The 14,638-nt window shown below is 30.3% G+C and overlaps 1 protein-coding gene across 1 annotated transcript; it reads right to left on the minus strand.

Moving 5' to 3' along the window:
* Positions 1–1,058: 1,058 nt before the first annotated feature.
* LOC125052499 (sideroflexin-2) lies at positions 1,059–11,670 on the minus strand. The gene is made up of 9 exons (XM_047653387.1): positions 11,522–11,670; positions 10,739–10,899; positions 9,719–9,889; positions 9,451–9,652; positions 8,927–9,005; positions 8,110–8,197; positions 3,604–3,729; positions 2,617–2,664; positions 1,059–2,284 (listed from the first exon to the last, which is right to left on the minus strand). The coding sequence occupies exons 2-9, from the start codon at positions 10,894–10,896 to the stop codon at positions 2,173–2,175; spliced, it is 984 nt and encodes a 327-aa protein (XP_047509343.1). The 5' UTR covers positions 10,897–10,899; positions 11,522–11,670; the 3' UTR covers positions 1,059–2,172.
* Positions 11,671–14,638: the final 2,968 nt, after the last annotated feature.

A 14,638-nucleotide genomic window follows, 5' to 3' on the forward strand; every position in this document is an offset into this window, starting at 1 on the left:
TATATATTTAATATATTTCTACTTTGCAATTGTTACTATTGGTGACGGTGCGGCGGTGTGTCTCTAAATACAAGGAAAAAGTGGGGTCTACAAATACATGTATCTACAAATACACGTAATATAGATATACAAGGCAAAAGTTGGGTCTACAAATACATGTAATATATAAATACAAGGCAAAAGTGGGGTCGAGTTAACCACATAGGGTTATATTGCACAACTCTGCGAAGTGGAACACCATACACTAATAACATCTCACCCACTTTTGACCAGCTGAGTGAACTGGCTTCCTTCGCAGCAGCTGACCCCGAAAGGCTTATAATAGAAATGCTACTTATATTTAGCAACTAGAAAAACTATGTAATCGCGATTCAGAAAGGTCAAATTTGTTGTCGGTATATTTAATACAAATCTACCTTCAAAGTTCATAGAATTCATAGTGTCAATAATTACAATACCATCTGTCATGTGATTATTGTGATTGTCACTGGTTAATAATATATATAAATACGGTTATTAAATGTTGTCTTTAGTTAATTCTGGTATAGAAATGACAAATTCGAAAAAGTGATTAGTTACAACGTAACGGTTTTTTCCATTACAAACTGTGTTAAGCGGTATCAAAGGTCATAAACAAAAGATGCTTAAGTTATGAAGAAAATTATTACGACATTTGTTTATTTTTTTGACGCGAGAGCACTAGACGTGCTCCTAAGGCCTACGAAGGTTTATTACTTCATACATGGCCAAGGCCAAGTTGAGGAAATTTTTACTGTAAAATTTAGGAAAAAATATTCAAAAAAATTTGATAGCGATTAAGTTTTGTACCTATTTTTAAAGCCTAGCCCTCACGATCTGCAGAACATGCTAATCGCTAACGCATAAGGCAGTTGTCAGACCTTCTACACTTCTTTTCTCACTATCACAAACTCCCCATTCAAGATTAGGAGAAGATTTGTCTTGCATGCCCGGTCGGTTTCTATATACACAACCATGCAATGATTTTAATTATATAAGAATCATCATAGATTAGAAATAATTAAGGAATAATAAACAGATGACTTTCACAACATTTTATTGTCTTTTTTATCATAGAGAAATCTCCAAGCATCATAACAAGCACTATACTAATAACAATCAGAAATGAAAATGATTACAAATAAAATTATACCATCAAATTTGTAAGTACACATTAAGATCTTATAAAAAACATTAAACACAGACTAAAAATCTTTGCAAAATTGCCTGAAAAAAAGTATTTCAGCTGATTCATTTAATGAATTAACTTCTCTTCACTTTAAAGACTTATTAAAGAAAATAATCTAAAATTGCACATCTGCGCATAAATTCTACTTTCCACCCATTCCGTGAGTGTTGCCACCAATAAATTCTATTTGATAGATTAAATATCATTTCAATTCCTTAATCTATAATTTTAACAAATTAATTACAAAAGTTAAAATAACTATAAAAAGCTAAAAAAAATATATAAAGCAAGCTTAAATTACACTCAATACTGTCCAACTGTAGCTTATGTATTATTATAATAAAAACCATACAAACACATATGGAATGTTATGTACGAAAATTTGAGCTATGTATGAGATGTTTCGTCAATAAAAATATAAATATTAAAATAATTTTAATATATACTGATTAAATAAAGATAGATTTAAAAGTACTAGCTTATAAAACTGAGAAATATTAAATAACAATATTTTATTATTGTCGTATAAAAAATGATGTTTTCTTTAATCACCTTACATTAACTAAATTTTAATAATTCTCAATATTAGTATTTCTTTTCAGATCATTTTTTTTTCCTTTTAAATCCATCTGCAATCAGCCTCATGGCTTTTATCAGATTTTATACTTTTCAGATCTAATAAAAATTAAATGCATAAAATACCCGCAAATAAAAAACCTATATTTATATTATATATATAACCATGGCAAAGAAATATAAAAAAATTGTCTATGGCAGTGAATGTCATATGACATAATGAATACTTATATTTCTAATCTATTCATAATACTAGAAAAACACCTACACTTATAAAATAGTGATTTTAAGTAGAGGCACTGGGAACCATTTGATTTCGCTGGAAATCCAACTTCAATGAATTAACCAACTGCGTCGAACATCTGGGGTATGGCACAGATTTCTCTGTCTTACAATCCCTTGTTAAAGTATACATATTCTGGAGGTTTTCCGTCGGTGTTTTTCACAATTTCATCATATCTGTCCTTCTCAAAGCGTTTGATTGTGTCAATTGACAATTTGCTGAAAATAAATACATTTCATATATATTTGCTTTTTTGACAATAGGTTGTTTTTTTTTTTTTTAAATATAATCTACTTTATTTATTCTGAATAAACTGTACAAAGAAATGAAATTATTAACTAGTCTGAAAGAAAATGTACATTATATGTTCAGTTAACAGAATTTTTAAATGATCAAATTTAATATTACGATCTGAGTTTGTCTAGTTTGTTTGGTCACGCCAACTTCAAGAATTACTGGTTCGAATTGAAAATTTATTGTTTCTTTAGATAGAGCATTAAACATATTACGACCAAATTAAAGCGGGTAAAATATTTTACATAAACCTTACCATCGTTGTGGGAATATAGCGCACGCTGTCGGCACCATGAATGTTAAACTGAAAAAAAAAATATTTTAGCATTTTTTTCTAAAATAATAATGGTATTAAATTTACGCTATGACGAAATTTATTTAATTTACGTTATGCCGAAATTTATTGAATTTACGTTATGCCGAAATTTATTTAATTTACGTTATGCCGAAATGTATTAAATTTTCGAAACTTCCTTTTAGTAATAGTAAACAATTTATATTTCGGTGAAAATCAAATTCAAGACTTTCAGGATTATACACTGATCTGTTCAGTGCGACTTACCAAAGGTATGATTAGTATGAAAAAATTAAAAAATATATTATTTTAATCATGCCTTTAGACATGTTGACGTCTTTGTCTGTTAGACAAATGTATAAACTCAAAAAGTATTGCACGTCTTTTTAAGCGATTTCCATCAAAAGATAAGGCGATAAATAAAGGCATGCGTAAGTTCCCAAAAAGTCGACGGTGTATTAAGATAAATTAAAAAAAGTGTGTGTACTTATGTACATGAAATAGAAGTTATACTTCTTTGGCGTGATAATTTTCTTCGAGCACTTTAGAGGGACGTTTCCCTCTTCGAATATAGTTACAATAAACACTATGTTTTTCACATTGGAACGGGTTTTCTCGTATAGAAATCATTATTTTGGTTTAAATAAACGCAATTCTGAAAAAAATCTACGCCATAATAGACAATGCAACTTGTCCATAAAACAGAGCAAGCGCCAACTAGTGGCCCAGACTGTTTTACCGACCTTTGAACAGATATTCAAGGTGTCGGTTTTTTGTGACGGTGTGCGCGCGCATCGTAAAAATTTACTCTCATCATTTTTCCCTAACGCGCAAAAAGAAGTATAACTTCAAAAATGATCACGAAACGTATATTATTTGGGGCCAAGTAAACAAATGGTCGTAATGACTACTTTTTTTTCTTATATCGCTAGTTAAAATTATACTCACAATAGTCCAACTATGCTTGTCTGTATGCCAATGTGAGCCCACTTGATCCTTTGCATCCAGGCCTTGGGTTCGATTCTCTCCATTATCACGGGTAGGAGTAACATTCCAGGTGCACACATTACGATTCTAAAAATTCATCAAATAACCATTACCAATGTGGCCCTATTTTTGTACGTGTCATTAGGTTCTTAACTAATTTCTTTGAAAAAACAATTTAAAAAAATATATATTCTATACATGGTATCAATAAAGATAATCAGTGTAAAATCAACAAAGATAATCCATAAAGATTATTAGTGTAAAATCAATAAAGATTATTAGTGTAATATCAATAAAGATAATCAATAAAGATTATTAGTGTAAAATTAATAAAGATAATCAATGAAGATTATTAGTGTAAAATCACTAAAGATTATTAGTGTAAAATCACTAAAGATTATTAGTGTAAAATCAATAAAGATTATTAGTGTAATATCAATAAAGATAATCAATAAAGATTATTAGTGTAAAATTAATAAAGATAATCAATGAAGATTATTAGTGTAAAATCACTAAAGATTATCAGTGTAAAATCAACAAAGATAATCCATAAAGATTATTAGTGTAAAATCAATAAAGATTATTTAGTGTAATATCAATAAAGATTATTAGTGTAAAATTAATAAAGATAATCAATGACGATTATTAGTGTAAAATCAACAAAGATAATCCATAAAGATTATTAGTGTAAAATCAATAAAGAGAACCAATAAAGATTATTAGTGTAAAATCACTAAAGATTATCAGTGTAAAATCAACAAAGATAATCCATAAAGATTATTAGTGTAAAATCAATAAAGATTATTAAGTGTAATATCAATAAAGATTATTAGTGTAAAATCAACAAAGATAATCCATAAAGATAATCCATAAAGATTATTAGTGTAAAATCAATAAAGATTATTAGTGTAATATCAATAAAGATAATCAATAAAGATTATTAGTGTAAAATCACTAAAGATTATCAGTGTAAAATCAACAAAGATAATCCATAAAGATTATTAGTGTAAAATCAATAAAGATTATTAAGTGTAATATCAATAAAGATTATTAGTGTAAAATTAATAAAGATAATCAATGAAGATTATTAGTGTAAAATCAACAAAGATAATCCATAAAGATTATTAGTGTAAAATCAATAAAGATTATTAGTGTAATATCAATAAAGATTATTAGTGTAAAATCACTAAAGATTATCAGTGTAAAATCAACAAAGATAATCCATAAAGATTATTAGTGTAAAATTAATAAAGATTATCAATAAAGATAATCAATGAAGATTATTAGTGTAAAATCACTAAAGATTATCAGTGTAAAATCAACAAAGATAATCCATAAAGATTAGTAGTGTAAAATCAATAAAGATTATTTAGTGTAATATCCATAAAGATTATTAGTGTAAAATCAATAAAGATTATTTAGTGTAATATCAATAAAGATTATTAGTGTAAAATCAATAAAGATTATTAGTGTAAAATCAATAAAGATTATTAGTGTAAAATCACTAAAGATTATCAGTGTAAAATCAACAAAGATAATCCATAAAGATTATTAGTGTAAAATCAATAAAGATTATTAAGTGTAATATCAATAAAGATTATTAGTGTAAAATTAATAAAGATAATCAATGAAGATTATTAGTGTAAAATCAACAAAGATAATCCATAAAGATTATTAGTGTAAAATCAATAAAGATTATTAGTGTAATATCAATAAAGATTATTAGTGTAAAATCACTAAAGATTATCAGTGTAAAATCAACAAAGATAATCCATAAAGATTATTAGTGTAAAATTAATAAAGATTATCAATAAAGATAATCAATGAAGATTATTAGTGTAAAATCACTAAAGATTATCAGTGTAAAATCAACAAAGATAATCCATAAAGATTAGTAGTGTAAAATCAATAAAGATTATTTAGTGTAATATCCATAAAGATTATTAGTGTAAAATCAATAAAGATTATTTAGTGTAATATCAATAAAGATTATTAGTGTAAAATTAATAAAGATAATCAATGAAGATTATTAGTGTAAAATCAACAAAGATAATCCATAAAGATTATTAGTGTAAAATCAATAAAGATTATTAGTGTAATATCAATAAAGATTATCAGTGTAAAATTAATAAAGATAACCAATGAAGATTATTAGTGTAAAATCAATAAAGAGAATCAATAAAGATTATTAGTGTAAAATCACTAAAGATTATCAGTGTAAAATCAACAAAGATAATCCATAAAGATTATTAGTGTAAAATTAATAAAGATTATCAATAAAGATAATCAATAAAGATAATCAAAAAAGATTATTAGTGTAAAATCTATAAAGATTATTAGTGTAATATCAATAAAGATTATTAGTGTAAAATTAATAAAGATAATCAATGAAGATTATTAGTGTAAAATCACTAAAGATTATCAGTGTAAAATCAACAAAGATAATCCATAAAGATTATTAGTGTAAAATCAATAAAGATTATTACTGTAATATCAATAAAGATTATTAGTGTAAAATCACTAAAGATTATCAGTGTAAAATCAACAAAGATAATCCATAAAGATTATTAGTGTAAAATTAATAAAGATTATCAATAAAGATAATCAATGAAGATTATTAGTGTAAAATCACTAAAGATTATCAGTGTAAAATCAACAAAGATAATCCATAAAGATTAGTAGTGTAAAATCAATAAAGATTATTTAGTGTAATATCCATAAAGATTATTAGTGTAAAATCAATAAAGATTATTTAGTGTAATATCAATAAAGATTATTAGTGTAAAATTAATAAAGATAATCAATGAAGATTATTAGTGTAAAATCAACAAAGATAATCCATAAAGATTATTAGTGTAAAATCAATAAAGATTATTAGTGTAATATCAATAAAGATTATCAGTGTAAAATTAATAAAGATAACCAATGAAGATTATTAGTGTAAAATCAATAAAGAGAATCAATAAAGATTATTAGTGTAAAATCACTAAAGATTATCAGTGTAAAATCAACAAAGATAATCCATAAAGATTATTAGTGTAAAATTAATAAAGATTATCAATAAAGATAATCAATAAAGATAATCAAAAAAGATTATTAGTGTAAAATCTATAAAGATTATTAGTGTAATATCAATAAAGATTATTAGTGTAAAATTAATAAAGATAATCAATGAAGATTATTAGTGTAAAATCACTAAAGATTATCAGTGTAAAATCAACAAAGATAATCCATAAAGATTATTAGTGTAAAATCAATAAAGATTATTTAGTGTAATATCAATAAAGATTATTAGTGTAAAATTAATAAAGATAATCAATGACGATTATTAGTGTAAAATCAACAAAGATAATCCATAAAGATTATTAGTGTAAAATCAATAAAGAGAACCAATAAAGATTATTAGTGTAAAATTAATAAAGATAATCAATGAAGATTATTAGTGTAAAATCACTAAAGATTATCAGTGTAAAATCAACAAAGATAATCCATAAAGATTATTAGTGTAAAATCAATAAAGAGAATCAATAAAGATTATTAGTGTAAAATTAATAAAGATAATCAATGAAGATTATTAGTGTAAAATCACTAAAGATTATCAGTGTAAAATCAACAAAGATAATCCATAAAGATTATTAGTGTAAAATCAATAAAGAGAATCAATAAAGATTATTAGTGTAAAATTAATAAACATAATCAATGAAGATTATTAGTGTAAAATCTCTAAAGATTATCGGTGTAAAATCAACAAAGATAATCCATAAAGATTATTAGTGTAAAATCAATAAAGATAATCAATGAAGATTATTAGTGTAAAATCACTAAAGATTATTAGTGTAAAATCACTAAAGATTATTAGTGTAAAATCAATAAAGATTATTAGTGTAATATCAATAAAGATAATCAATAAAGATTATTAGTGTAAAATAAACAAAGATAATCAATAAAGATTATTAGTGTAAAATCACTAAAGATTATCAGTGTAAAATTAATAAAGATAATCAAAAAAGATTATTAGTGTAAAATCTATAAAGATAATCAATAAAGATTATTAGTGTAAAATAAACAAAGATAATCAATAAAGATTATTAGTGTAAAATCACTAAAGATTATCAGTGTAAAATTAATAAAGATAATCAAAAAAGATTATTAGTGTAATATCAATAAAGATAATCAATAAAGATTATTAGTGTAAAATAAACAAAGATAATCAATAAAGATTATTAGTGTAAAATCACTAAAGATTATCAGTGTAAAATTAATAAAGATAATCAAAAAAGATTATTAGTGTAAAATCTATAAAGATTATTACTGTAAAATATTGTGAATTCTAATTACTTTTATTGTAACAAGTCTGTCAAAATCCTATCCCATTCCCTCTAAAGAGTGTTTTTATTTGTAATGGATAAACTCTGAAACGAATTACAAATAAATGAATAAATAATATAAGTTAATTAAATAGCTCACCTCGAAGTAACAACTTGTGAAATTCCCTTAACTGGTGCAAGTTGTGATTTTCCAATAACTTTACCATTTTCGTCCGTTACATCCAAACCTGAAATATATAAAATTAATTATTAGTTACAAGAAATTATGTATGGATTAAACAGCTCCGTACGATATATTTTATATTAGTTTGTATTTTATATCACACATCAATTATTTTTAATCAATTATTTATTAAAGATCGACTGTTATTTACTTTCCTATATATGTGCAATAAATATCCTGATACTTTAAATATGCAGATTTAGTTATATTAAGTTAATTAATTAATATATACTGTATATAGTTGGGTTTTCTGAGAATCAATTATTTTGCGTTGCAACGTCCGAAGTTGCTTTGAAAAACTAATTTCGGTCTGACATATAAATTCCAATCTTTACATATATTATTCTACTGTATGTGTTAATGTCACTGAAACGGCTGGATCGATTAGAATGAATTTTTTTGTATGCGTTTAGGTGGCTCATTGGGTTTAGATTCACAAATCAGCCCGCTGCCAGCGCTGCAGTCGGTAACTAGGTTATTTATCTATACAGCAAATAAACAGCATGTATATTGTATATATAATAAATCTTCAGAGTATATAAACTCCTAAACGGCTGGACAGATTTTGCTGAAATTTTTGTGTGTTCAATTGAAGTCGAGAATGATTTACTGATATTTTTTTGTATGTAAGACGTGTGTACAGGACGTTGGTCGCTATTCATTAGTTAGGTATAACATATTTAAATCCAATTTGTAACTGAAAGAAAGAAAACTTATAACCCTCATAACTTACCAAGTAAAATTTCATTTTGCCTCATGAGTGGAATGTTCACCCAGTTAGCGGCCGCCACCGCCGCAAACGGAACAAATCTCTGGAATCAAAATATCATATAAATAACTTTCTGATAACTACATCAATATCTACTAGCCGTTTCCCGCCCGCTTCGCTGTGCGAATTAAAATAGGAAATAAATAAAATTTTATGTTTCATTATTATTATTTTTTTTCATATTTTTATTATTCTTCTTTTTAACTTCCCGCTAAGAAAATTGAAAATTTTCGAAAATCGATTTTTTAACAGTTTTGAGGTTCTAGGAATAGCAGTGAAGTCCGTATGTATAAATTTTCATAAAAGTAAAACAGCAATAAAAAAATGAAGGAACGTTGGAATTTAAAAAATAAATAGCCATAAACCATGTAGGAAAAATTTCGCATCGAACGGCAGTAGTTTAATGTCGATACGATCAGTGGTTTAGGCGTGAAGGAGCCTCAAACGAAGACCATTTTTCTTATATATATATAGATTACTATACTCACCGCTAAAATGGGATTCTTGGCTTTTTTCTGTATAACAAATTTGAAAGTAAGCGCCGTGGCCATTGCAGCAGACGTCGCGGACACATACGCGGCTCCCATTTGCTTCGTAGTTAGGGGCGAATTGGCGTTTCGGTTCGTATAATTTACTAACGCATTAAACGACTGGTTCACCCACTGCCAAAATACCACTGCCGTGGCAGTCCTGAAAATTTTTGGTCTATGTAGTTTTATTTTTAAAAATACAAAAGCTTAGTAAATATAAACATACCTATACCACTGCAACATTGCTCCTGTAACAAGACATCCCCCTGGCATTTGGAATGACATTCTACCGAATACATTCTGAAGTTCTCCACTATCAGGGTGGAATGCTGACTCATATAACTGCTTAGCTCTTACTACTTGCTCTAGTTTTGTTTCGGATGGCTCCTTTCCTTCTCTGAAAAAAGAAATATGAATATTAAGTTGTCAGTTACTTGGCTAAATGGTGGTTTGGTAGGGTTAGCTGTTATCACAGCTAATACACACATAATAGCTAAGACCTAAAAACTACTTTTGCCCACCTTAGTCTCATGTCAACTGTCGCTGACTATGATTGCCGTCAACCATTTTAAATGAGTTAATAAGTTAAAAAGAATGCAAAGTACTTGCGTAAACCAAGGAAGCATATAGATTGGTTGTTAGAGTATCTATTATAATATTTAGTCAATTTTATAAAATATAACTATGTGAAAATATAAATATCTAATCAGTTTTTCACAATATCAATAATTGCAATTTACTTAAGTTTACAAGTTGTTTTTGTTTGTTTCAATCATAGCATCTGAAGAGGCAACAAAGGTATTAACACAATGTACATAAGTGTAGATGGAAATCATCTAGATTTTATCATGTAACTTGAAACAAAACATAGTATCTCTTTTACATCATATTACACATTGTATTAATAAAAAGGTCATCCTCATTAAAATTACTGTAATTTTAATACCGGCATAGAAATGAAAATTGCATGTATTAAACAGAATGTAGGTGTATTTATTTGGTGGCTGTTGTTTGAAAAAGATCCAGAGTTGTTGAGTTGTATTTTAAATACAAATTGTACATTCTTTCAATACTTAACATCTTTTTGACCAACTTTAGTTGTTAGAATTTTATTATTAAACTCTCCTTACTCACTGACTTTGGAAATGACTTTTAATATTCTTATTTTAATATAAACATTACTTGTAATACACGCATACTGAGTAAGCGGGAAAATAAAAAATATTTGTCAAATAAAATAACTTACTTATATTTAAAATAGAGTTCTTTAGCCTGATACAACTCTTTTTCTGGTACCAATGAAAGCAGGGGGTTAGAGATAAAGGCGAAGTGGCGAAATCTACCCACAAAAGTTGTTTGATCCCACAAGGGCTGAGTGATATCTATTCTGTTTTCTGAGGACATTATCTAAAAATGAAAATCTTTTTAAACCCATTATAAATTTATTTAATAAGTTCAGAGTAATGAATAATTTTTTGCATTGTTTTAATTCCATGATATTATGATAAATGAAACATAAAGATATGCTTTAATTGCTCACAATTTAAAACATAAAAGCTTTGTGCATATGATTTTGTTATATAATAAGTTATATGTATTAATACTAGCATTGTGCAACACTATTTTTAAAATAGAGTGTAATCAGTTCAAACTTTTCAAAGTTAAACAAGACGTTTCTAATGTATAAATTTAGCTTTAATAATAACACATTAAAAAGAAGATTTGTAAAATTACTTAACTTTTCTTTATTATAGTTTCCGTCATTTTTTAATTAAAATTGTATATTTTAGCTGTTTAAATATATCCTTAAAATACAGTTTTCTTAACAAGTAAATAATCCAAAATTGAATTTGCTATTTGTAAAGATAACCTTTAGGCTTTATTTACAGTTTAAACAATTGGTAAATGGTGTTAGAGATATTTAACACAACTTTGCGACAACTAATTGCGAAAATTATATAAGTGTATTTACGTCGCAGTATTGAACTTTGCTATAATAATTATTTATAATTAAAATATGTAAGCTTACCCTAGTTTAATAACTGCTGGTTTAGATAAAATCGAAATACTTCTAAAGTGATTTGATTTTGAGTAATAATTTTAATACAACTAATAACTATTCAATTCAATTCTATCCAAGGTTATCCACTATAGACCTAAGACCGGTACCCGGCGGGCAGTGATGCCAATTGCCAACTCCTACAACTTCCACCTAAGACCAGCTTCAATATTATTATGTATTCCTAAATATTGATTAAATATCCTCTAAAGCTCTTGTTGTATTGTACTTGGTTTCAGAGGTAGTTTTACATAAACATTCAAGTTACAAGTAGTATAAGAGCTGTTATTTCGTTATTTTGGATATTTTTTATATTTCAGTTATACCCACGCTTAAGAGTTTTTATTTGGTTTAGTTTGTTGATTGGGTTCTAGGCTATATATATATATTGTATAAAATCGTAGGTTTTTTTAAAGAACTAAAGGTTTTTAAAGTACCTCTAAATAATGTAAACCATGGGCTGTGGACAAACCGATTACCTTAAATTAGAGGGGAACCCCCAAGCTGGCACCACTGGCGGCGGGGAGTTAAAAAAAAGTGTTATAGTCCTTCCGTCATCGGCTTGTCAGCCATGACGGATTAAACCACAGAGTACTTTGTTACAATTTAAAACTTAGAGGTTCTTTATTTAACTTGATATCACTGCTATCCTGTGGCAAATAATAACGTACGTACGTAATCCCGTACGGGGCTGTGCCCCCTTCGGGTGGTGAAATAGTTCGCACCCTGCTGTTAGGATGGTATGAGTGTGGGCTAACAGCCTTTGCAGTCTGCAGCGCGCAGTCGAAATCATAGTCGTGTTATACGTTGAACCGAGGAGCGACGCTTGACTCGATCCTATGGTCGTGTCTGAAGTGTCATGTCCTGGGATGGGGGGCCAAGGAGTGATCTCGACTTTGCCCTGGTGTCTTGGTCACTGGTATCGGGCAGACTCACGGCTCGCGGTCTAGCAAGGCCACGTTCCAAGGTCGAGAGGTGTCCACTCGATCCAGCATCGCGAGCCGTGCAACGAACTCGTCAATACACTCCATCCGCAGAACGCACATGGCGTTGCACGCCGTAAGGTGATTCTTTTACGGCGCGCAGACTTCAGTCAATGTGACCCTTAATAATCACCGGATAACTACTATCTACTGCAGACGGTGTTTAAAAACCCATGATAAGCATATTTCTCTTAACAATTACAGGGCTTACTTAACTAAGAAATATTATTATTTTATTTCATTTTGCCGTAGGTTTTATTTCTTAAAGTACCTACCTAATTTATGGTTTTATCATCTTAAGAGAGGAACTATCAAATGACAAATCACAGCCGGTCACATATTTAGGGGTCACCATAGACCAGCGACTCTCAATGCGGCACCACGTCAAGAGGGCAGTAGGGAGAGCCAAGGGTGCGATGAACGCACTCTACCCCCTACTCAGCGGCAACATACCTCTCCGGACCAAGCTCGCGCTGTACAAACTGTACGTGCGCTCACACCTAACGTACGCGGCACCGGCGTGGTACTCCTACACAAATGAGTGCAACCGCCAGAGACTGCGCGCCGTACAAAACATCAATCTACGACGCGCAGTGGGGGCCCCCCGCTACGTTAAGAACGCCACCAAAGCGCGAGACTTGAGGATGGAGTCCATCGACGAGTTCGTCGCACGGCTCACCAAGGGGATGTTTGATCGAGCGGACGCCTCTCAACATCCCCACCTTAAGCGCATTGCGCCGTGGCACTCCAGGCCACCTGACAAATACAAGTATCCGCGTGAGCTATTCTCCGCGGATACAACACACACCGGACAAGACGCCAGGGCAGCAACCGCGGCTACGACCGCTGGTCGCCTCGCTGGGCCTCCCCCGGGGCCACCGGGGGTCTCACCCGGCGGAGCTTGACTGCGAGCCGCGTAGCTGCCCAACACCAACGATTATGACACCTGGGCCAAGTCGAAAATACTCCTTGGCTCCTAACCACCGGATATGACACTCCGGACTAGACCCCATCGGCTGCACGCAGTGAGTTGAGGCCAACGTCTCCTTGCGCGCCGCAGCCCCCACCAAGAGCTACAAGTTCGACCCCGTACCGCCCAGTGGCGTAGCTACCAAGGGGCTAGGTGGGGCAGTGCCCCGGGGCCCTCAAGCTCAGGGGGCCCTCGAATCCTCACCAGAAATCTCGTTCGGTTAAAAAATGTTAAAAAAATCATGTTGTATCAGGAGTAAGTAAGCTAATGTCAATAAACTTTTTTGTACTGGTAAAAATAGTGGTTCAATTTTATTTGATTTTACCACTCATATTGATTTCCGTTAAAGTCAATAAATTGTGTCAAATCTAAAGATTTTGGCTACAGCTCATTGTATAATGAGAATTAAATAGCAATTGAAAACAAATCCGCATCAAGCCTGGATTTAAACGAAGTCATTGATACTTTTGCGAAAACTTAAGCTAGGAAAAAATTGACCTAGACTGAAAATCTCTGACCACGCAATTTATTCTTTAGTTTAGGGAAAGTTTAGAAATCATTAGGGCTTAGGTCGGGGCTGTACGGCGGATGGTCTAATAATTCTATGTTTTCTTGCTCTAAAAACTCTTTTGTTCTGTGCGCGGTGTGAGAACTCGCATTGTCGTGATGGAGGATGATGCGGCGGTTGCAGTTCTCTTTACGGAGTTCAGAAACGACCTGTGGCAAACAAATGCTAGCATACCATTCTGCATTAACCGTTCTTTGTCCCTCGAGAGGAATAGTCGCAACATGGCCGGTTTTGGAGACAAACGTGGCCACCATTTTTTTTGCAACACTCCCCGAACGAACAATTTTCGTTGGCTTTAACTCATTTTCGAACACCCAAACTCGTGACTGGTTTTTTGTTTCGGGTTCGTACGCGTTTATCCAGGTTTCGTCACCTGATACGATGTTGTATACAGCATTTGAAGATCCTGCGCAGAATCTTTCGAGAGTTCTGAGTTCTGACGCAATAAGTATCGCGAGCCGCTTTTTGCTCTTCACAGAGCGAATGCGGTATCCATCGGGAAAACAACTTTTTTACACCTAATTGTTCATGCAAGAGTATTTGTATTTGACTCATGCCAATGTCTA

Source organism: Pieris napi, chromosome 9 (genome assembly GCF_905475465.1).
Source record: "Pieris napi chromosome 9, ilPieNapi1.2, whole genome shotgun sequence".
In the NCBI taxonomy this organism is placed as follows: domain Eukaryota; kingdom Metazoa; phylum Arthropoda; class Insecta; order Lepidoptera; family Pieridae; genus Pieris; species Pieris napi.